This window comes from Rhamphochromis sp. 'chilingali' (genome assembly GCF_963969265.1).
Source record: "Rhamphochromis sp. 'chilingali' genome assembly, chromosome: 3".
In the NCBI taxonomy this organism is placed as follows: Eukaryota; Metazoa; Chordata; class Actinopteri; order Cichliformes; family Cichlidae; genus Rhamphochromis; species Rhamphochromis sp. 'chilingali'.
The window spans coordinates 5,518,417-5,542,358 of NC_137931.1; the positions used below are offsets into that span (position 1 = coordinate 5,518,417).

The 23,942-nt window shown below is 37.7% G+C and overlaps 1 protein-coding gene across 1 annotated transcript; it reads right to left on the reverse strand.

The window, feature by feature from the left end:
• Positions 1-293: 293 nt before the first annotated feature.
• LOC308394487 (uncharacterized protein) lies at positions 294-8,482 on the reverse strand (the record flags this gene model as incomplete). The annotated part of the gene is made up of 8 exons (XM_080878844.1): positions 294-383; positions 544-800; positions 3,263-3,340; positions 3,467-3,523; positions 3,652-3,829; positions 4,150-4,229; positions 4,459-4,752; positions 8,404-8,482. The coding sequence occupies 8 exons, from the start codon at positions 8,480-8,482 to the stop codon at positions 294-296; spliced, it is 1,113 nt and encodes a 370-aa protein (XP_080734970.1).
• Between the last annotated feature and the right edge of the window lie 15,460 nt (positions 8,483-23,942).

Here is a 23,942-nt window from a genome sequence, read left to right on the forward strand (position 1 = left end):
TAATGAAAAATTAAGAAAATAAAAAAAATTATAGTCTGATTGTTCATTTAAAACATCTCACATCTTTCAGAAGTCTGTTTCCTCATGTAGACTCACTTTCTGATCTAAGAGGATCCGAAATCTACGCAATATTTGTTATATACATGCAAATATTACAATATCTATATATATAATTCTTTGGCAGGTCAAGTTTCAGCGTCACATTATCAGATAGATTTATAGTTTGAGACAAGCTTTTAAAAAGATGAAGAAAAAGATTAAAAATTATTTCCATATACTAAGCTCAAGTTTTTTCATTCTTTTGGTGCTTTTGGAGTTTTCTTCCTGGGCTGAGGAAGAGGAGGAGGCTGCTCTTCGCCGCCGTTACCACCTGGAGCGGAAACCTGAAGGAGAGTGAAAAAAGGTGTATCAGACCTAAATTATGTATTTCCACATGACTCACTGTTACTGTTTTCAATTTTCATTCTAAGCAGTCAGAATAATAGCAAAAATAAATCATTTTTGGTCTAAAAAACTTCTGTGTCATCTGCTTCTGTGTCCTACCTGCGTAGCCCGTCTGGGGCTGGGCTGAGGTTGGCCGTTGGCGGGCTCAGGCGCTCTGGGACGCTGCTGGGTGCGTGGCTGTTTAGAGCGATGTTGTCGGGGGCCGGTGTTGCCTGCCGGCTGCTGCTGATGGTGGTGGGGGTGATGATGCTGATCAGAATTATTTTGATTTGGATGTTGATGATGCTGATGATGATGCTGATGATGATGATGTTGTTGTTCCTGATTGCCCCACTGCAAGCGAAGCTCCCTCTCATCTGTTAAAGCAAATATAGGTGACAGGTCAGACCTGCAGAATCATAAGGAGGTGATGTCCATGATGGACGTTAGGTTAGACCAGCGGTCCCCAACCTTTTTTGCGCCACGGACCGGTTGATGCCTGACAATATTTTCACGGCCTTTAAGGTGTCGCGGAAAAATACAACAAAATAAAACTATTACCCGTACTGGAAAAAAAAGAAGAGTTATTCATAACACACGTGAAAAGACCCAGGAAAACAGAGTTAACGATAAAAACGATAACAAAATAACGCTGAAAACCGATAAAAACCCTGAAAACCAGACATTTCACACCTGAGCCTCAACTCTCGCGGCCCGGTACCAAACGACTCACGGACCGGTACCGGTCCGAGGCCCGGAGGTTGGGGACCGCTGGGTTAGACAACATCCTCTCCTCCCCAACCTGCTCGATGGACTTCAGCGGACAGTCCAGGACAGAGCTGGCACTCCTGACCAGTTTGTTAAGTTTTTCTCTGTTCCTCTCTGCCACCACTCCTGCACACCACTGCATAGAAAATAGCAGATGCCACCACAGTGTCATAAAATGTCCCAAGGAGAGTCCTGTTCACCCCAAAATATCTCAGCCGCCGTAGCAGGTGGAGACAACATAGACCTTTTTTTTAGAGTGCATTTGTGTTTGTGGACTAGTCCAGTTTGTTATTGAGGTGAACACCCAGGTATTTGTACTCCTCCACCGTTTCAATGTCCAAACCCTAATCTATGAGGACAGCTGTTGGTCCACTCCCACTCCCTGCATCTTCTCCCTTAGCACTGAGGGTTTGATTGTGTTGAAGGCACTGGAGAAATCAAAACACATGACTCTCACAGTGCACCTGGCGCTCTCCAGATGAGAGAAGGCCCGATGCAACAGGTAGGTGACAGCATCATCCACCCTAATGTTCGGCTGGTAGCCAAATTTCAGCGGATCTATATCTCTCCCGACTAGTGGGCGAAGGTGAAGTATGATCCTATCCATGGTCTTGCAACAGGTCTGAAGCAACATCAGTCAGGAAGAGCCACCAATAGCCTCTGAATCCCAGAACTTCCAGGTGTATTTAGTGTCAGTTGATTTAATGCTAATGTCTTGGAAGGCATTAGCATTAATGTCCCATTATTGGATCATCTTGTTTAAAGACCCAGCCCATAAGAGCTGGTTTAGAGTCTGACAGATGGAGCACATTGTAAATGAAAGAGTGGAAAGTCAGCCACCACAGAAAACCATGGCAATAACAGGATGTATTATATGAGTGTTTCTCCAGAACGACATGTCACAAACTGAATGCATCGCTGTATTCAGTTTGTGACATGATAAGTGGCACAAAGTGTTTTGGAACAGCAACAAAAAAAGAGAACTGAGAGTTTTAACTATATATTTACTCACTTCTGAATAGCTCAACAGATAGTGAGCTCTGTGAGACACATGTCACATAAAATCCTGACTCAAACTCCACCTAGTGTTATAAAAAAGAATATGCTTTCTGACGATGCACAGACTTAACCAGCTTAAGCTGCAGGTGACTCTTGTTTGGAGTCAGAATTTATTGGATTGGATGATTGAAGTCTGAAGAAACAAGACATATTTGCAATTTATTCAGTTGTTCATTTAACAAACACTGGCCTCATTAGCCTCAGTAGCATGTAGAAGAAGCATACAGAGCCACAACAGCCTGGCACCTGCTCCTCATACTGGTCACCAGCTCGCTCATACACTGCTGTGGCATTCTATCCTATTCCTCAACCAAATGTGGATGTGTTAGTCACTTGAGCACAGGACTAGAGGCAAGCCATTTCATCCTCTCCCCTCCCAAACACTGGAGTTATTCTCTGATAAACTGCGCTCTGTGCGGGTGAGCACTGTCATCTTGGAGGAAAGAGTCTGGTCCCAGACATCAGAAATAAAAGATTGCCACTACTGAAGAATCGTATCTCAATATCTCTCTGCACTGAAGCTGAGGCAGTCACACAACATCACGGAAACTGTTACCCTATTGGTGCAGCAATCAGCGTACCATTCTCTGTGTCTTCTCCACACCTTAACCCTGCGATTCAAGTGCTGTCGGAAAACTTTCAACTCACATACATAATGTCCCTGCACATGTTTAGGCTCTACTGCACATATGCTCAGACACCATGGCCTTTGTAGCAGTGTCCACAGGTGCTGACAGTCAAGTGCCTGAGTACCGGCATCAGCAAAAAGACAAAAGGTCAAAACAAGTCAGTAGCAGAACAAGCTGTTTGGCACAGACATGGAAGATTTGGCAAGTTATGTAAATGAATAAGTAAATGAAAAAAATTGGAGATTTGTTTGGCCCAGTAAAAATATAAGTCATTTAAATGTAAATAATATATCAATAATATATATTATGTATTATGATATTTTGTGAGCACAGCAGCTTATATTTTAAATATGAATGCACAAACTAAATAAGCACATTCTTACCCTTTAGTCTCAAACGCCTCTTCCGTTTGGTCTTGATGCAACAAATGATGACAATTAGGATCAGCACCAGAACAATACCTGATGGTGAGTAATAACAGCAAATTGCATTAGATGTAAGAGTGAAAAAACAGAAGCTTTCCTATGCATTTTCACACCATAGCCCCAAATATGATGTCAAGATTTTAAGCAGAAGACAAACCTTACCTGCTCCACCACCCACAAAAACCCAGATGCTAATTCCAAATAGTGTGTCAGGAAAAGCTTTAAAATAAAAGGAGAAGAAAAGTATCTTGTTAACATATGAGCTCAATAAAATGACCACTTCAGTTCACGAACATGGAAAAAGGCACATTTGAACATTTGTACCCTTGATAACACATAATACGTACAGGACTTGCAGTCTTGTTGAACAGGCTGACTGGTCTCAGAGCTGACGCGGTTAGAAACATTGCAAAAGAAATGAGCATTCAGCACGTCTTTGACTGGTCTTGTCAGCTCCTTGACAATCTCTTTTTCTGCCGTCTTTTTATCAACCATAAACCATTTGATCTCAAAATTTTTTTCACTCTGTAGACAAACAGACAATTAGTTAGTGGATTAGCGGAAAGTTCAGATTTTAAGTCTAACAAGTCCAACCTCACCAAAATGAGAAATATAATAATCTTTTCATACATTTTCAGTAATTTCCAAGCCTATATAATTAAATAATACATACATAGAAACACAACTTCCTGAAACAACATCTCTGAGTAAATGCTTGTAGACAGCACACTTCAAATCATGCTTGGTTTCAGTGGAGGAGAAATGAAGCTTATGTCCACATATTCTTCAACAACTTAATTATCAGTCAGTTATTTGTAGAGTACAACAATAAACAATGTCCTCACCTTACCAACATTGCAAGTAAAAGTGACTTTTGTCTTATCAGGTGTACATGTCCTCGTCACTGTGAGCTTCTGCACAGGATCTGAGTACAGAAAATGTGATTATATCAACATTATATAAACTACTGCTTTTCTACAATAACAAGTACTGTTGATTGATAAAACTGAACAGTGACTTTATAATAAAACCAAAGACTTTACTCTTAATTAAAGTATCTGACTAAAACAGCTTCTGATTGATCAGCACACTTGCTTGTTGTGACATAAGTAGTACAAACACAATGAATATATGTATAATGTGTTGTTACTTACCTAATACACACAAATGCACACTTGGTAAATTTTCCCCCACATTTATTCCATCTGTGTTGTGAACCTCTGGTCTGTATCGTCCTGACTTGTCTTTGGTCAGTTTTGTCAGCTTTAGTGATCCAGTTGAATCAACATCATCATTTTTCCCTCTCATCGCCTGTTTCTGTCTGCGATGAAAGATTAGACTTGTGTCCTTGAACCATTTCAGGTTATCTGATTCCTTCAACTCATATTTTAGGGGCACAGTAAAGGTTGATCCTGTTGCAGCGTACACATCACAATCATCCTGAGAGCCTTTGAAACAGAAAGGAAAGTGAAGAAAGACAAAAAATAGATGAAAAAAATAAACTAGTCATGTTACAAAAGCTCTGAACAATTATATATCAGAGCTGAGGTAAATTATGATTCTGTTAACATAAGGGCAAGTTTATGATTTTACTAGTTTTAAACTAGCAAAAATCAAAAATTCATTGCATCTACAGGTCTATCAAAACTAGTTGTCATGACATCATGACTGTGACTAATTGAAGTATTAAGCATTAACAGTGTGGTTAGTAGTTCATTTCGAACTTACACCATTTCCTGTGCATTTTTCAGGAACTACGATGGACCGCTCTTAAATTTAATGATGGGTTTTGATCAAGTTTAATTAGTTTTTTTCCCACCACTCTCTCAACCTGTTTACAGCAAAGACTTCTGTAGCAAAGACAGGTCATCAACACAGCCCAGAAGATCACTGGCTGCTCTCTGCCCAGCCTGGAGGTCACTGCAAACTCTCGGTACCTCAGCAGAGCTGGCAATATCATCAAGGACCACTCTCACCCCAGCAACCAACTGTTTGAACTATTACCGTCAGGCCGACGCTACAGGTCACATAAAACCAGGACAAACAGATTCAGGGATAGCTTCTTTCCCAGAGCTATCACCGTAGTAAATAAGCACAAAAACAATTGAACCTGCTTAGCTATACCATACCGTCACTGCCATTATATTATGCTGCTATTCATACTGTCATTATATTAATGCTGCTATCCTGTATATATTGTACATACTATTGTTTGAGTACTTGCGATTATTTTATTGTACTTTTTATATTTTACATTTATATTTATTATTTATCTTGCACCAAGGGAGTGGCACTCCAATTTCGTTGTACTCTGTACAATGACAATAAAGGCTATTGTCTTCTATTCTATTCTATTCTATTCTATTCTATTCTATTCTATACTGTTAATGCTCAATTCCCCTGGAACTGGAATGTAGTTGCTTCTCTGCAAAGATGTCTACAATGCCTTGCTTGAGTTGGTACAGAGCTTGTTAACACATTTTCTGACTTCCTGTATGTCCCAGTTTTTGTAAGTGACTTCTTTTTGTGAGACTCTACTCATGAACGTACAAAATCAGTCAAATGTCATTCAGATACAATGTATAAGTTGACAAGTCACCATAATACAGCTGGTATTTCAGTATAAAGTTAGCACATAATGTCAGTAAGAAGTTGCGTATTGTTAGTTTCGACTGATTGAGCTGACAAACGTCTGTAACATTATATTCTGTGGGCGTCCTGCACACATCACTTTACTCCATCACTGAGGCTGGATGATGGTTACATTTCATCCTGTTGTCTCTCTTCAGACCACAGTGTGCAGCGATGGCATCCTCATCTAAACATGCTCTGAAGGTGAAAGGTTTGCCATCAATATATTTTATTTGTAAATGTTTAAAGAGGTGACTGGAATCTATCAGAGATCACGAGGTGCTGAGCAGACAAAATACACGAATATGTAAAAACAGTTCTCAGTAAAATAGGTTTTGCAATCAGTGAACAACTTTGACACAGTTTCAATTTCTGTGAAGGGAACCACAGGAAATGAGTGGTTATATAAGTCATGTTCTCATGAAGCACAACATTAATATTTTCCAGGATGATTATAAAAAATTAGCTTCTAGCCAAACCTCGTTTTGAGTCACTAGTCGTGGCTGCGTGAGTCTTTTCTCAGAGGAGGACACAAAGTGGCTCATTAGTAATTACCCTAAACCTTTGTTATTGCAAATGGAAAAAAAAAAAAATATTTCAGCAGAACCACCGTTTTCTTTAACTTTAAACAAAAGTGTTTTTCTGCTCTAAATCAGAAAACCACAAGTTAGACTCAGCAATGTGAACCTTTGAATACCTTCCACTTCCTGTCAACTACAAGAGCTCATCACCAGAAATGTAGTTTTTTCTTTTATGTGTACTTAAAAAAACATTTAAAAAAGGACATAAGGACTAACAACAGACAGCACTACACTGTATTAAGATCAGACATAGCTGTTAACATGCTGAAATCATCAAAACCTCTCACAGTGAACCAAGAAGAAGTGAAATGATGTAACTCATGACATATGAATCCTGCAGAAGAGCAGAGGAGCAACAGCTTCCACCTACGAGAATACATGTTAACTGAAATAAACTGTGATATAAAGCATTGGATTCAAATTTGACAATGAACTGCAATCACAAGCATTTTTATGGCAGTAACATGAGTAGAATGAGTCACTTGGTCTCTAAAGAAGCTGTTTCCTCTACAAAAATTCACAGAATTGTTCCGTATTGACGGGTGAAGTCGCTTTTGCAGTTCATAACCCCGTTTCAAACTGTCATGCTGACAAACAATAGAGGAATGTGTGAAGGCTGCATATACCAGACACCAACGCCATCATTACGCCTCAGCAGAAGGTGACATTTAAAAACCAGCAACGATAAGATGCACAGTGTGTTCAACAGAAATGACTTTTTTTGTAATTCGCCTCCTGTTGAGCATTTATCAGATCTATTCACATAAACATGAAATGATTTAAACGTAAACGGCTCAAAGGAAAGAGGGGGAACAGAAGGGAATCTTTATGATTTAATTACATCAGAAACAACTTTCATTAGTTTGTTTTGTGACCATAAATTAAGAATTACAATATTTGATGGACGTAAACTAAATTTTAAAATTCTATGTTTTTAACGTTCTTATAACCCATTAGTTCATATATATTGATATAAAAATTCATAAATGCAATTTCATATAATTCAGTTTATTAAAACATTTTTGAGTGTAATTTTTTTTTGCTCTTTTTATGACTTTAATTCTTCATCCTTTCCATTGTTCAGCTCTCACAGCTCCTTTTCTGCACTGAGTGCTCGCTGCTTCTATGGGTCACCTCTACTTTTGCACCTTTGCATCGCTTCCTGTTCATCCCCATCTCAGACCAAAGTTACCACATCAGCAGCGATGGGTTTCGTCTGCAGAACGTTCTGGACTGTTTCTTTTGTCTAACATTGATGTATTTATGGCCGAGGTTTTCAGTTCACCCCCAAAAATCAAAGACATGCCTCTTTTTTTGAATGTGCATGAAAGCACAACCAAAAAGGAAAGTAAGCTTGAAGCAAATATAGAAAAAGAAAAGCAGAGTCAAGTTTTTAAAAAATAATAATAATGACAATAAAACAAACCCTGCACACCCAAAACCTCAGCAGGAACTAAACCTTCACCCTCGCTCATGTCAGCCGCCCTACCCCACAGTATTACTACAGGTCATTTGTTAGTTCCTCTTTAGTTTTATTGAGTTTTTCCTCAATAAAATAATCATATTTAAAGGACTGGTAAAATATTTTGGATTGTTTAGTTTACTACAAATAAAAAAAGTAGTTTTAATGGTTTTTCTATATTATTTACAGTCACAAAATAGATTTCCACTGAGAGACTCAAACAGAAACACAGAAATATAGACTTTTACTGCATTCTGTGGGTATTTTTAAAGGATAAGTATCTTTGTAGCGCCCATGGCTGAGAGGTTCAATTGAGTATTTCCTTGACAAAAAAAAAAAAAATGGTATAAATGTAAACCAATAAGTTTGGATTTTAACAATAAAAACCTCAACCTGACAGAATAAACAGATTAATTGAAACATACCTGTGGAGGAAACGAAGCAGCAGCAGAGCAGAAACGCAGCGATGCTGACAGCAGAAGCCATCTTCTTCACTGTTCTCATCACATTCAGCTAAAAAGAACAGCCTCTTTCCATTATCAAGGTTATTTCCTGTCAGAGCGCAGTAACTTCACATATTTTATGTGTGTGTGTGCCACCGTACACGCACGTGTGTGCGCATATATGGTTTTGAAAGGAAGTGATCCAAGAGGCCTCATCTGCTGTCACAGATAAAGAACAAAGCAAGCCAAGCAAATGTCACACTTAGAAGACAGAGTGCATCTTTTTTTAGTTTGAGTTCAGCAGTATAAATATATCTGTGATCTCCTATTAGAGATGTTCAAAAGGTAACCAGAAGTTCAAACACCAAACTGCTAAAATCTGGGTAGCAGGTGAAATTGTAAAACTTAAAACAAAAGCAAGTGAGAAATATAAAAGCTCATAAAACCATGAGCGAGTATGTAATATGACAGTTAAAGTTATGTAAGAACACATTATATCTGCATTTGTTTCCAGTTAAACACCTGCAGTTAAAAGGTTGAAACTGTAATCATGTGGAGGTTTAAAGCTCTTACCTCTGAGGGTTTGCCATGGTCAAAGGTCAGACAGCCGCCGTCACTGCACACGTTTTACCTGCAGATACTCCTGCACGTACACGTAAATGAGAGCTGTGCATTTGTGTTTGCACAAGTCCATGTTGCCTTTGCACCACTGCCCTGTCCCCGGGAAAAGTTCAAGATGCTGAATTGATTAATCTTTGTAGAGGTGAGACACTTTTCCCCTGTTGGATTTTAATAAGACTTTAAAATGTAAATCTTTTTGTTGTCCACTTTTTGGAAGCTAACATCAAATTTGAGAGTTTTTTTTAATGAAAGGAAAAAACAACCATCCACCATCATACCAATATATGTTTATTTTTACTCCAGACTGTGGGTAAGGCTTCAAAAATACTTCTTCCTACGTTTCCCATGATGCCATGGAACTCAATGACCGCTTTTGTTTTACCATCTCTGCTATTCCTATAAGAGATGAAGGTAGCAGCTAAAATCTTATTATTATTTATTATTAATCTTATTTGCATGTGCAGTCCCTTTGCAGGTTACATGCAAAAGATCACAAAAGTGCCACGTAAAAAGTAAATCACAAACCCCCTGCACGTCCGTTTAGCTATTCTGTCATAAAAACACAAAATGCTAATGTGTTAAAGAAAGTATAGATTTTAGTAGACTTATGTTCTTAAATATACTGTTCTTCTTAAACACCATGCCCAAGTTCCAGTCTCCCATCACACTAGAACTCTACGGGGTGCGAAGCAACATCTCCATCTCACTCGGACTTTTACATTTGAAGCTGCTGAGTAAAGAACATATCGCACATGCAGGTATCTATGGGCGAAGATGTGTGCATGAATTTGACAGGAGAGAAAATACATGAGGCTTTATGTGCCAGTTTAAAGATGGTCATTTTGTCATTTCCAGCCTCTTTTTTTGGACAATTACATTATTAAATCTTTTATGGATTTAAGACACAAAAAAAGCTCTTTCAGACCACTAACTGTGTGTAACGCGTGAGTCCTACCTGTAGATGTCTGACTAAAAAAGTAAGTCTAAGAGTGCAACTAAAGCTCACTTCTCACATGTGGTTTGACGCCTCAGTGCAGGTCCTGGTCGTAAATGAAACAGGAGGAAACTCTTTGTATCATTTTCTGTAAAACACTCTGGTCCAGACTAAACTCTTCTGTTGGGTGTCATATCATTCAGCAATGCTAAACTTCTTTTGGTTTTGGTTTTAGTACCTCAATCTTGTTCCTTTTTCTGTCTCTGTTTGCATACAGATACACAAAAATAAAACATTCTGGTTTGTACACATTATGAAGGAAAAGGTTTATAATCTTTTAACTTCACACACATCACACGACCTGTCAAAGCCATCGTTTCCAGTGGTTCGTTCCACTCAAGCTCGTTGAAGCCAACAATGTGTCAAAACAGCTTAGATTGCTTAGATTTCACAGACTTTGGTGTGATGAGGAAAAAGAGAGCTTTCATACAAAAAAGCGGAGACCAAAACTCTTCAAGGATATTTTTATTTTTTCTGTGACGATCAAACTACAGCGGTCAACTGATGACTTCTGGTGTAGCTATTATTGCAAGTGAGTCACTGACACCAAGGAAATGACACCAACATTAGTGCCTGACACCCAGCAGGGACTTATTTTATTTGATCTATCCGCTTGATTATTTACCAAACTAACACACATTCACATAATGTGATTCCAGCATGGTGGGCCACCGACCATAAACACCTACACGAATGGAAATGTCGTTAAAAACCAAAAAAAAAACAAAACCCACAAATGAGGAGGTAACAGCACGTCATGGAAAAAATGGGCATTTACTTAATTTATGTCAGATCTCAAACTTTTTCTGGCGTGGAAAGCATTACTTTCCCTGTTTTCAGTATCACACATCAGAAAAGCCCTCAGAATTTCTTACTCGCTGATCTAATAGAAAAGGTGCCAACTGACCGTGCTGAGGTCACTGCGACTGTTTCAATCTTGTTTAATTAAATTTCTTTTTTAAAAAACAACAGCACACTTGCCCACACCTGCTCCACTGTGTTACTGTTAATGTATGTAAAAAATATGAGTTCAGCTTTGACGATGAAAGGAAAACACTCACAGAACAGCATTTGTTTCCTGCTCATACAGTAGCTGCAGACTCAACACTTCATTTACAGTTTTTTCTGATTGCTTAAGCACTTTTTTTGCAACTATTGGCTAATTTTGCAAAACTCTTCACACAAATAAGAAAACCTGTCACCCAATCATCAAAACATTGTAGTTCTCTTGCAAAAGCAAACACAGCTGGATTAACTCTTCACACCTTCGTAAAAATGGTGTTTCCGTATCAAACAGTACACACAAGCCATCATCTACTAAGCACACAATGCGCCAACTGCACATTGATGGTATGAATACAAAACACATCTGGCTTTTGCTTTCTCTGTGCACAAGGTAGGCTATGTCAGTTTGAGCTCATACTTCTGTCATAGGTCTGTAAACATGGAGGGATCCAAACTTCAAGTACTGGTGTTTATTCAAACACATCAAAACAAACACAAGTGTTTATTTCCAAGTATAGGATTATTTGCAATCGCCATAATGACTATATGGGTTACTTGGTCTGCAGTGAACATGCTTCCTCTGCCCCCAGCATCTGGTCATCTAGCAATTCTGTAAAGTAACAATTTCAGTATTTTTACATCAATGGTATTGGTGTGTTTCTCATTGGCATATGGCAGTGCTACAAATCTTTGTGCGAAGTGACTGTACTGACCGATTCTCATTTCAAGATGTCCTTATGGTACTTGCTACAGTGTAGCGGCTCGAGTTAGGCTGGACCCGTTGGCCAGCTACCCTCAGGGTCATTCCACGGTTGATGACATGGTCCACTATTGTAGCTCTGATGTCATCAGCAATTCTATTTCTTACTCTTCCTACCCTTCCTCTCCCCCCTCCTCATCTTCCTCTCCCCCCTCCTCATCTTCCTCTCCCCCCTCCTCGTCCTCCTCTTGCTCCTCCTTGTCCTTGTCGTCCTCTTCGTCCTACTTCTTCACCTCCACGTCCTCTTCCTCGGCCTCCTCTACTTCTCACTCTTCCTGCTCCCTCCATTGTACTCCGCACACACAGCTTACCTGTATTATAGTTCTTAGGCTGATTGCAAAGTGAACTAATTATCTAAAAAAGTTTTCACATGTGAAAGTGTGCCAGACAGTTGGCAAATTAGTGTTAATGATAGCCATACATGTGTATACTTTTGCTAGGAGTGTGTTGGAAATTTGGTAATTGAGTGTTGTGCAGTGAATTGTGCCTACAGTTTTGCAAAGTGTGTGTTACAAAATTGCAAACTGAGTGCAAAGCAGTTTTTGTGCTTTTAGTTTTGCAAACTCAGTGAGTGGTTTTGCTATAAGTCTGAATAGTTTTAGAGATTGTGCTACAGGAATCACAGTTAGGGTTTAAGCATTCAGAAAAAACTGTAATAGATATAAAAACAAACATATTTGCTTGCTGTCCACAGGGTGGCACCATTATATTACAGATGCATGTAGTACAAAAGCTGCTACAAACAGGAAGAACCTTTATGATATTATATTAGTAATAGTGGATAACATCTGATTTTACAAATTAGATTAGAAATCACGATGAGAAGTGAGCAGGTCCACATTATATTAATCAGACTCATAAGCTTTTCTCATGTTGTCACTTTGTGCCAGTTTGTGGTTGTTTTAGTCAAATCTTTGGAGCAAATGACATTTCCTTTTTCCTTTATATAAAGATTATTCTTTTGAATGGTCAAAAACTTTTGAACAGCTCTCTGCCACAGGCTCACCTCCAGTTACAACCACCATGAGCTAATAGTTACAGTTACAACTACTTGGGTAATCTGTGCCTTATTATTTGTCCATGTGTTTATTATCAGAAACTTTTAAATAATTAACTTTATTTATTAATCTTTATCTTAAGCTTTAAATCAAGGGAGGTAGCAAGGGAGTGTGAACCTCAAGGTGTGAAACAGCTGTGTACTGCCTTATTTAACTGAGGGCCATGCTAGGCTCAGTGAGATCATGCAGGCTCCACCAAGCTGGGTTTTTCTGTTCTTTGTTTTGATTAAAGGATGTTAGCTACTGCTCACCGCTCGTCTGCAGGCTTTATTTAATGGAAAACTTCCACAACACGTTTTATTAAATTAATGTAGGTATAGGGTTACAAATTCACCCACAGGAAGTGTGATGTGGACTGGTCAACAATGAGAGACCCTGGTTTGAACCCCAGTTGACTAGAAAGGTTTTATACACCGAACATCACCCAGCAGGGCTGGTCCAGGATACCCACTATGATCTGTCTCTCTCTCTCTTTATCCACACACACACACATATATGTCTATATATGTGTGTGTGTGTGTATATATATTGTTACGAAATCAGTAACAGTAATCACCCCAGTTCTTTTTATTCCTCGGGCATCCACAGACGGCACCGGACTCAGTAGTCATTTCACAAAACCTCCACTCAACATTAACTTCTCTTTGTCTTACTTTCACAGTTCAAAGTGGGGGATGGTCTCCTAGAAATCTACTCCTAAATTCATGACACACTCAGGCCTTTATTGCATAGATAGATAGATGCTTTATTGCATCCAGGGCAGTGTCAGTGTCTCTACAATAATTCTACATCCTACCTAACACAATTTTAAACTCTCAAATAAGCTATGCATATCTTCAATATATACAGGGAGTGCAGAATTATTAGGCAAATGAGTATTTTGTCCACATCATCCTCTTCATGCATGTTGTCTTACTCCAAGCTGTATAGGCTCGAAAGCCTACTACCAATTAAGCATATTAGGTGATGTGCATCTCTGTAATGAGAAGGGGTGTGGTCTAATGACATCAACACCCTATATCAGGTGTGCATAATTATTAGGCAACGTCCTTTCCTTTGGCAAAATGGGTCAAAAGAAGGACTTGACAGGCTCAGAAAAGTCAAAAATAGTGAGATATCTTGCAGAGGGATGCAGCAGTCTCAAAATTGCAAAGCTTCTGAAGCGTGATCATCGAACAATCAAGCGTTTCATTCAAAATAGTCAACAGGGTCGCAAGAAGCGTGTGGAAAAACCAAGGAGCAAAATAACTGCCCATGAACTGAGAAAAGTCAAGCGTGCAGCTCCCAAGATGCCACTTGCCACCAGTTTGGCCATATTGAGCTGCAACATCACTGGAGTGCCCAAAAGCACAAGGTGTGCAATACTCAGAGACATGGCCAAGGTAAGAAAGGCTGAAAGATGACCACCACTGAACAAGACACACAAGCTGAAACGTCAAGACTGGGCCAAGAAATATCTCAAGACTGATTTTTCTAAGGTTTTATGGACTGATGAAATGACAGTGAGTCTTGATGGGCCAGATGGATGGGCCCGTGGCTGGATTGGTAAAGGGCAGAGAGCTCCAGTCCGACTCAGACGCCAGCAAGGTGGAGGTGGAGTACTGGTTTGGGCTGGTATCATCAAAGATGAGCTTGTGGGGCCTTTTCGGGTTGAGGATGGAGTCAAGCTCAACTCCCAGTCCTACTGCCAGTTTCTGGAAGACACCTTCTTCAAGCAGTGGTACAGGAAGAAGTCTGCATCCTTCAAGAAAAACATGATTTTCATGCAGGACAATGCTCCATCACACGCGTCCAAGTACTCCACAGCGTGGCTGGCAAGAAAGGGTATAAAAGAAGAAAAACTAATGACATGGCCTCCTTGCTCACCTGATCTGAACCCCATTGAGAACCTGTGGTCCATCATCAAATGTGAGATTTACAAGGAGGGAAAACAGTACACCTCTCTGAACAGTGTCTGGGAGGCTGTGGTTGCTGCTGCACGCAATGTTGATGGTGAACAGATCAAAACACTGACAGAATCCATGGATGGCAGGCTTTTGAGTGTCCTTGCAAAGAAAGGTGGCTATATTGGTCGCTGATTTGTTTTTGTTTTGTTTTTGAATGTCAGAAATGTATATTTGTGAATGTGGAGATGTTATATTGGTTTCACTGGTAAAAATAAATAATTGAAATGGGTATATATTTGTTTTTTGTTAAGTTGCCTAATAATTATGCACAGTAATAGTCACCTGCACACACAGATATCCCCCTAAAATAGCTAAAACTAAAAACAAACTAAAAACTACTTCCAAAAACATTCAGCTTTGATATTAATGAGTTTTTTGGGTTCATTGAATATATATATTTATATATATATATATATATATATATATTTTTATATATATATTTATTTAAATATATATATTTAAATATATATTTAAATATATATACATACATACATACATCTATCTATCTATCTATCTATCTATCTATCTATCTATCTATCTATCTATCTATCTACCTATCTATCTATCTAGATAGATAGATAGATGTATGCCAACACTTTAGAACATTTTAGTGTAATATGTAGTCTGCTGGTCCACCCTCTTGAATTGTATGGGGTCTGTGATAGACAGTCTGTCTTAAAACTAAAGAACATTTAAACTGCATGATGTAGGCCTTTAGTTAGGCCCTTTTAGTGGTTTCAATCATAACATTTTACAATTCACATAACACCTCGAGTGTGAGGTTTAACAGTGCATGGAGTCATGACTTTTGATCTGCCTAAACACTTCTTTGACACTTGGGACTCGAATATATGAGCATATACATTTGGTCTGACTGATTACACGGGGACTTGTGATGCATCAGCACACTTTATTTTTGTAAATATATTAAGAACATTATAAAAATTGATGAAAAACATGGTCATATACATATCAGTATAACATATTTAAAACATTCAGCTGATAAGTTAATATGGTGAAAAGTTTCCAAGTGAATAGACTTATTACTTTTATTTTTGGTGAGGCATAAAGACGAATACTAAGAGAAATATTCATATTCACATGACCACAATAAATCTATTCTGCTCTTAGTTTAACCAAAACACACACTTCTGTTCTTAATTTTTAATCCTTAATTCTTTTCTACAGCTCTGTATTCACTGAAAACCACAATGATGTAGTTTAGTCAAGTAATTTTTCCTCAGACTTGTTATCTTTAAAGATCCTTTTAGACGCACCATGCCATCATCCCAGGGAGGGAATCGTGTTTTTTCTTTGAGAAAAAAATATTTTTATCATTTTGCTTTAATTTCAAGGTTAATTTCTTGTCCAGCATGTGGTTCAAACATGAAAATCTCCAAATCAGAACAAAGAAAAATGCACAACAGATACTAATAAAATCCTGAATTGTCGCTCTCATTAACAATATACAGCACGAACCTGCCTAGCAAAAAAGACTGAAGCTTATTTCCTCCAAAATGAAAGACCTAAACAAAAGCATTAACACATATAGCATAAACAATATTTCTTTGTGAAGGTCTGCTTACAAAACTACACATCAGGAGATGTTGTAATAAAATACATTAGTTTTACATATCACTGACAATCATAATAAGGTTTGCATTTCTGATCTAATCACTGAATGATCGTTAAATGACCCACTTATTTAGGGTTAAATTCCTGTAATCTATAATTTTCTTTGTACATTCACAATGAACCTGACAAACATCAAAATGAAACTCTGTAGGCGTCCTGCAAACACCACGTCACCTCAGCACTCAGATTGAATGGTGTTTATATCGTATCCTGTTTCCTGTTGTCTGTCTTCAGACCACAGGCTGCATAGAAGTATGGCTCTGGGACTCTGCTGAACATGCTGTTGTTTATAGTGGTTTTGTCAAGTGGTTCTGCTGAAGGTGATGCTGTTGCTGTTCTTGATTCGTCCACTGCAAACAAAGGTCTCTGACCTGCCATCTGTTGAAATAAGCATAGGCGGCAGGTCAGACCTGCAGAATCATCTTTCAGTGTTTTTAACAAGAAAAGAGCAAAACCTGCCACTGCTAAGAATATGTAAGAATATGGATTTGATGGGCCTGTGTCAGCTTAGAAAAAATAATAAATATAAAGAATCTGATTTCCTTTGCAGCCATACTACAAAGAATGAACAATGTTGTGCCGTGCTGGAGAATTTAGCTCATCAATCAGAGCTGGCAATGGCCCCTGGATCCCAGAACTGAAGAATCGCAAAGCTCCAAGTGTATTTAATGTTAACTAATGTAATGCTAATGTAATTAAAAATGACTCTGGTGCACTATTATTTGTTAATCTTGTTTTAAGACCATCATTATTTCAGCATGTTGCCAGTAAGCATTGTTTGTCAGATCTGGTTTAAGAACCATGCAGTCCAGCTACAGCAGGAATGAGACAGCAGCTAAGAGACGAGATGTCATTTAAATGTAGGGATAACAGCATAGTTTTACAGAAGAAGCAGTCGCACTCGCAGTGATGTTGTTCAAATGAGTGTCACAGCTTCCCCATATTTAAACAAAGTAACAAATGTAAGCAAATGGCATAAAATTAGAAACCCAACTTTGTTGTTTGTTTATTTAATGATGTAACATTATTATTATTATAGTTTAATGTCAAAGTGAATAATACACCCAAAAATGAATCAAGCTGGCTTACTAACAAGAAAGTATACCAACTCATTCTGCCAGAACAATCCAGCAACTTCTCAATTAAAAAATGAAGCTATGATTACCTTACATCTTATGATCAGCTGCAATTGTTTAGAGTAGCTACACAGCATTTACTTTATGTGTTAAGAAACACACCTCTCAGCTACTGTTTACATTTCTGTGCCAGGGACTGCACAGGTCCTGGTACTTCCATGTTCATTTAAACAATGTCCCGCAACATGAATAGTGAACATGAAGCTTATGCATAAGTTCAGTAAGTAACATCTGTAATCAGTTTCTCTGGGTGTTCAGTCTCTTCTGTCAATTTCAATACTGTCCTCTTTACTCTAGTCTAATCTACTTCCTGCTCGCCTTCTTTGGGCCAATCAGCCTCCAGTCTGTGTGGTTTAAATCTCTGCTCACTGTTATTCTACCTTTCAGACTGTAATTTGTGCAACCGACCTCCTCTCCATCTCCATCTCACAGACACTTCAGTCAGAGCTCCATCAAAGGTTCAGTCTTTATCTTCACCATCCCCAGCATCTAGACACTGGGGGGTCCTGTCCTAAATCCAGTCACTGCTGGGGCTCCGTTCTGTCATCAGAGTCTAATCGCCAAATTCATTCATTTCTTCATTTCAGTAAATCATGTTCAATTCTTTCAAGTGATCTCTCCTTATTGAAATCCTGCACTGTGCAACTTGAAGTTTGAAGTCCCTTGAAGTGAATCATTATCTGCTGTATGTAAATATTTTGAACTGAATGCAAGTAATCTTAACCATAACCCCTAAAAAAATCAAAGTACAAATAATATAAATCTAATGGACCTAAGACTGAGCCTTGGGGAGCTCCTCAAGTAACCTACATGCACAATGAATGGTGAATGGATGGGCTGTACATGGGTGAACTAAGTCATTTACGTAAGTAAAATAGTTTTTAAGATGTTCTGCCTTAGCGCAGTGGCTTATTTTTTTAACATGAACTAAAATAATAATGATAACAGTATATAAGTAAATACCGTTTATCATATGCGTCTCTTTCGTCTGGCCCGGACACAACAAACTGTGGCAGTGACGATCACCAAAATAAGAAGACCTGATGGAGAATAACATCAATTGTATTACACATGGAAAAAATAGAGAATTCATTGGTTTTGTATGTGAAGCTTGATTTCAATGATTTTCAGAGTATAATCTGACGACTGCACAGAACATGACACGTACCTGCTCCGCCTCCTATGAAAACCCAGATGCTAATTCCAAATAATTCATTAGGAAAAGCTTCAGGAATAAAACAAGAGAATAAGAAATAGATTTTATCATGACATGAGTGTAAAATGGTCAGTGTCATAACTATTTGAATGGACAGTTGATAGAAATAATACTTACAGGGTTTTGAGCACTTTTGTGCAGCAGGGTCACTGATCTCAGAGCTGATGGAGTTTGAAACATTGCAAAAGAAGCGAGTGTTTACCACATCGTCGGTTTTCCTTGTAAGTGTCTCTCCTGATCCCTGCAGCTTGTTTTCCTCGTTAAACCATTTAAATTCCAGATTATTGTATTTCTGTTGAAGAAAAGACGATTAATGGATTTGCTAAAGTTTTAAACCTCCAAGTATAAGAGCAAGCATACTAAATATATTTTGACAGCAAATATATTTTTTTAAATTTTATTTAGTTATCCAGTGTGTGTGTGTGTGTGTGTGTGTGTGTGTGTGTGTGTGTGTGTGTGTGTGTGTGTGTGTGTGTGTGTGTGTGTTTCAGTGTCAGGATCAGAAAAAGGCTTGTAACAATCTTTCCTTTGAACTTGCAAAATTACAGCTTTACTTTAAAACTGTAGTTTATAATGTCATTTTCTTGCCTGTGTCTGTAATTAATTGAGAAAAATAAAACAAAAAGATGACTGAGAACAGTCACTACTATAGAGCTGGTTGTTTGGCAGAGAAATTCTTAACCACATCTAAGTATATTTTGCTGTAAGCAGAGTCTTCATGACGAAAGAAAATCTGTGGGAAAAGTGACTTCAGGGACTTTGAGTGTGCCATGATTAGCTCTACAATAACCTCATAGTCAAGTCAAAACATGACTGAAAGACAATTGTTGCCCACAGGTTAGAAAATAGAGATCAGTTTTGCTTTCCCTACACTCTGCCTTTATTATCATATATTGACATAATAAAAACATGCAAATATGAGCCTAATTCATACATGCATTAAAAAAGCTGGTTCCTCAAGTGAGCACTTAATTCAATTCATAAAATGAGTTTGTCGACAGATAAACACATAATTATGCTCAGACGTATATATATGTATATATATGTATATATATATATATATATATATATATATATATATATATATATATATATATATATATATATATATATATGCATATATATATACACATCTACATCTATATATATATATATATATATATATATATATATATATATATACATATATATACGTCTGAGCATAATTATGTGTTTACAGTTCACTGTCACGTGGGGTTTCTACATGTATTTATATACATGTATATATATACATATAGTGAAATCAAATGAAATGTATTCAACATTGTTCTCACCTGACTAACAGAGCACGTAAATGTAACTTCGGACTCGCCCGTACAGTTCACTGTCACGTGGGGTTTCTACATGTATTTATATACATGTATATATATACATATAGTGAAATCAAATGAAATGTATTCAACATTGTTCTCACCTGACTAACAGAGCACGTAAATGTAACTTCGGACTCGCCCGTACAGTTCACTGTCACGTGGGGTTTCTGCACTGAGCACAGAAGATTTGGTTGCATCAATATTAAATACACATTGATTACACAACAAAGTTATCATCTATTGGACCAAACAGGCCACAAACATTGTTTGAATCTTTGAATAGAAAAGAAGAAATGGCAAGAGAGTAACATGAAAAACTGTGCTTCAAAAGTCCTGAACTGTCACTTTCAGAATCAATCAAACATCTAAACTAAGGCAGCAGAAAAGTATATTTCTGTCAACACAAGACAACAAACAATTCAGAAATAAATCGATTGATCAATAAATAAATCAGTAAAATTGATTTTAACCTGAAACGTTTCTTTTTTCTTGTCTTTTCTATTTCACACTCTCTACAGCAGACAGACCACACTGGACACCACAGCATAAACAACGCTTCCGTGCAAAAGTGTCTACATTGCATTGTTTGAATGACTACCGAGCGCGTAAACTGTCTGACTTCCTGCATGTCCCAGGTACTTTCAGTGACCTTTTGTGACAATATACTTGCAAGACTACAAAATCTGTGAGGAAATGTGCTTCTCTTCATATACAGATACAGTGAATTAGATACAACTCAGTGACTATCAGCTGATATTTCATAATAAATTTTGCCCTTCCTGGTCTGTAGTCACATCAGATCAGACAGTGATTTTTAATTGTTCAGGTTGATTTTTAAATAGATTTTCTTTACTTGTTTACATTTTTGTGAGCACTGAACCCAGTTTGGATGTTCAGTCTGAAGCTGATAAACGTCTATAAAATGAAACTGTAGGTGTCCTGCACACAGCGCTTCACCTCCTCACTGATGCTGCATGATTATATTATATCCTGTTTTCTTTCTTCAGACCACAGTCTGCAGAGAAGTCATGCACATCTGCACATGCACAAGTGATGCAAAGTTTTTCATCAATTGTGAGCAAAACATCTTTTGTTGTGAATATAAATTTGTATCACTTATACTTACTGGGCTTGTAGCAGTTTTGTTGAACAGGCAGACTGATCTCAGAGCTGACCGGGTTGGAAACATTGCAAGAGAAATTAGCGTTTAGCACATCTTTGGCTACTCTGGTCAGCGTCTTCCCTTTTTCTTCCAACATTTCACCATCCATTAACCATGTGATATTCTCATTCTGTGGAAGACAATGTTATTTTCAAGGAGTGTGTGTTTATTGAACTCAGGAAAAAAAAAGAAAATATTACTGATCACGGGGCTGATAGTTTATCAGAGTCTCAGCAAGTGAACTTGAATTTAAAGAGGATCAGGAAATCTCTAGAAAAGCTATTTAGTGGATTTTGAGCCTCTTAACTAAAGTTGTGACCTGAGAAAAAGAGAACGGTCATCCACAGCAGCCTGCCAGCATGATTTAACTTAACCTACCTACACTCTGGCAATCGGTAAATGGGCTGGTTCTTATTCTGATTCTCCCTTGTTGACATGTTTGAAGAATAAGAATAAGGATAAGTAAAGAAAAAAAAGAACATTTTACTTACCTGACCAACACTGCAAGTAAAATTGACATGTCCATTATCTGTACACGTCTTTGTCGTCACAGTGGGCTTCTGCACACGGTCTGAGTAAAGCAAATTAGATTATATCAACAGTATATTAGGCAAGGCTGATAACACATTAATCAAAAAAAGAACAAGAAATATTGCTGCATGAAAAATCTGAGGAGTGGCTTCAGAATATTAACGTTAATATCTTAATGTGTTTGTACATACACATTCGCCTCTGTCAGTGCGCCCCAGGGTGGCTGTGGCTACAATGTAGCTGCCATCACCAGTGTGTGAATGTGTGTGTGAATGGGTGGATGACCGGTTGTGTAAAGCGCTTTGGGGTCCTTAGGGACTTGAAAAGTGCTATATAAATACAGGCCACAATGTATTTTTACCTACCTAATACACACAAATGCACACTCTGTAAGTTTCCCCCCACATTTATTCCCTCTGTGCTGTGAACCTCTGGTCTGTATCGTCCTGACATGTCTACAATAACAAGTACTGTTGATTGATAAAACTGAACAGTGACTTCATAATAAAACCAAAGATTTTACTTTTAATTATAGTATCTGACTAAAACAGCTTCTGATGGATCAGCACACTTTCTTGTTGTGATATAAGTAGTACAAACACAATGAATATATGTATAATGTGTTGTTACTTACCTAATACACACAAATGCACACTTGGTAAATCCCCCGCATTTATTCCCTCTGTGTAAACCTCTGGTTTGTATCGTCCTGACTTGTCTTTGGTGAGTTGTGTCAGCTTTAGTGATCCAGTTGAATCAACATCATCATTTTTCCCTGTGGTCACCTGTTTCTGTCTGCGATAAAAGATTACTCTTGTGTCCTTGAGCCATTTCAGCTGATCTGATTCCTTCAACTTATATCCAAGTGGCACAGTAAAGCTTGATCCTGTTGCAGCGTACACACAATCATCCTGAGAGCCTGAAAGATAAAGAAACATCTTGAGGAAAAAATAAAAATAGTCATGCTAGAAAAGTCTAGTTTTCATCAACAATCATATCTCAAGTTATCATATTTGAAGGAAATTATTATCTTCTTTTGGCTTATGAGCTAGAAAACCTTTTTAGTGAGGAAAAAGACAAAATATGATAATAAGAGGAAAGAGCAGCACAATAATCAGCAGCAGCAAATCATAACAATGATATTGGCAAAAACTGAAACAGGCTATGTTCACATAGATATATATATATATATATATATATATATATATATATATATATATATATATATATATATAGACAAATAAACAAAACAGAAACATGGAAATCTAAAATAGTATGTGATGCTTTGGGTATTTTACAGGTGTCACGGACAACAGATAAAGTATTTGTGGAGTCTTGAAGAATTATTGTTGGAAACTGACATGTTAAAAATACTTTGAACTTTAAAAAAAACATAACCAGTAAGTTTAGAAAGAAAAGCTAAAAATATAAACACGAACACAATAATTTGTACCGTACCTGTGGAGACGATGGAGAAGCAGGAGAGCAAAAACACAACGATGGTGGCAGCAGAAGGCATCTTCTTCATTACATTCAGCTACAAAGAACAGCCGCTTTCCAGTATTGAGGTTATTTCCTGTCAGTGCACAGTAACATCACATAGTTTATGTGTGTGTGCCACCGTACATGTTTGTGTGTGCGCATGTACAGCTTTGAAAGGAAGTGATCCAAGAGGTCTCACAGTCTCACAGATAAAGAGCAAAGCAAGCAAAGCAAATGTCACACTTAGAAAACAGAGAGTGCGTCAAGTTTAAGTTTGGTTGCTCCTGCAAATATACACAAACATACTGCGTGATCTGCAGTTAGAGATATTCAACAAATAACCAACAATTCAAACGCTGAAATATTAAAAATGATGTGGTGACAAATATGTTAGAGCATAAAATGTTTTTTTTGTAATTACTTTCAAGCAAAAGTACACAAATGAGACTGAAAATGAAAATAAAGACTCCATCATCAGCTCATAAGTTTAAACATATATTTTTGTATTCTTTAGACTTTAGACATTAAGAATGAACTACTGTGAATCTAATAGGAGAAATAACGCCATATGATTTGAATTTGAGATTTCCAGTTGAACACCTGCAGCTAAAAAGGTCAAAACT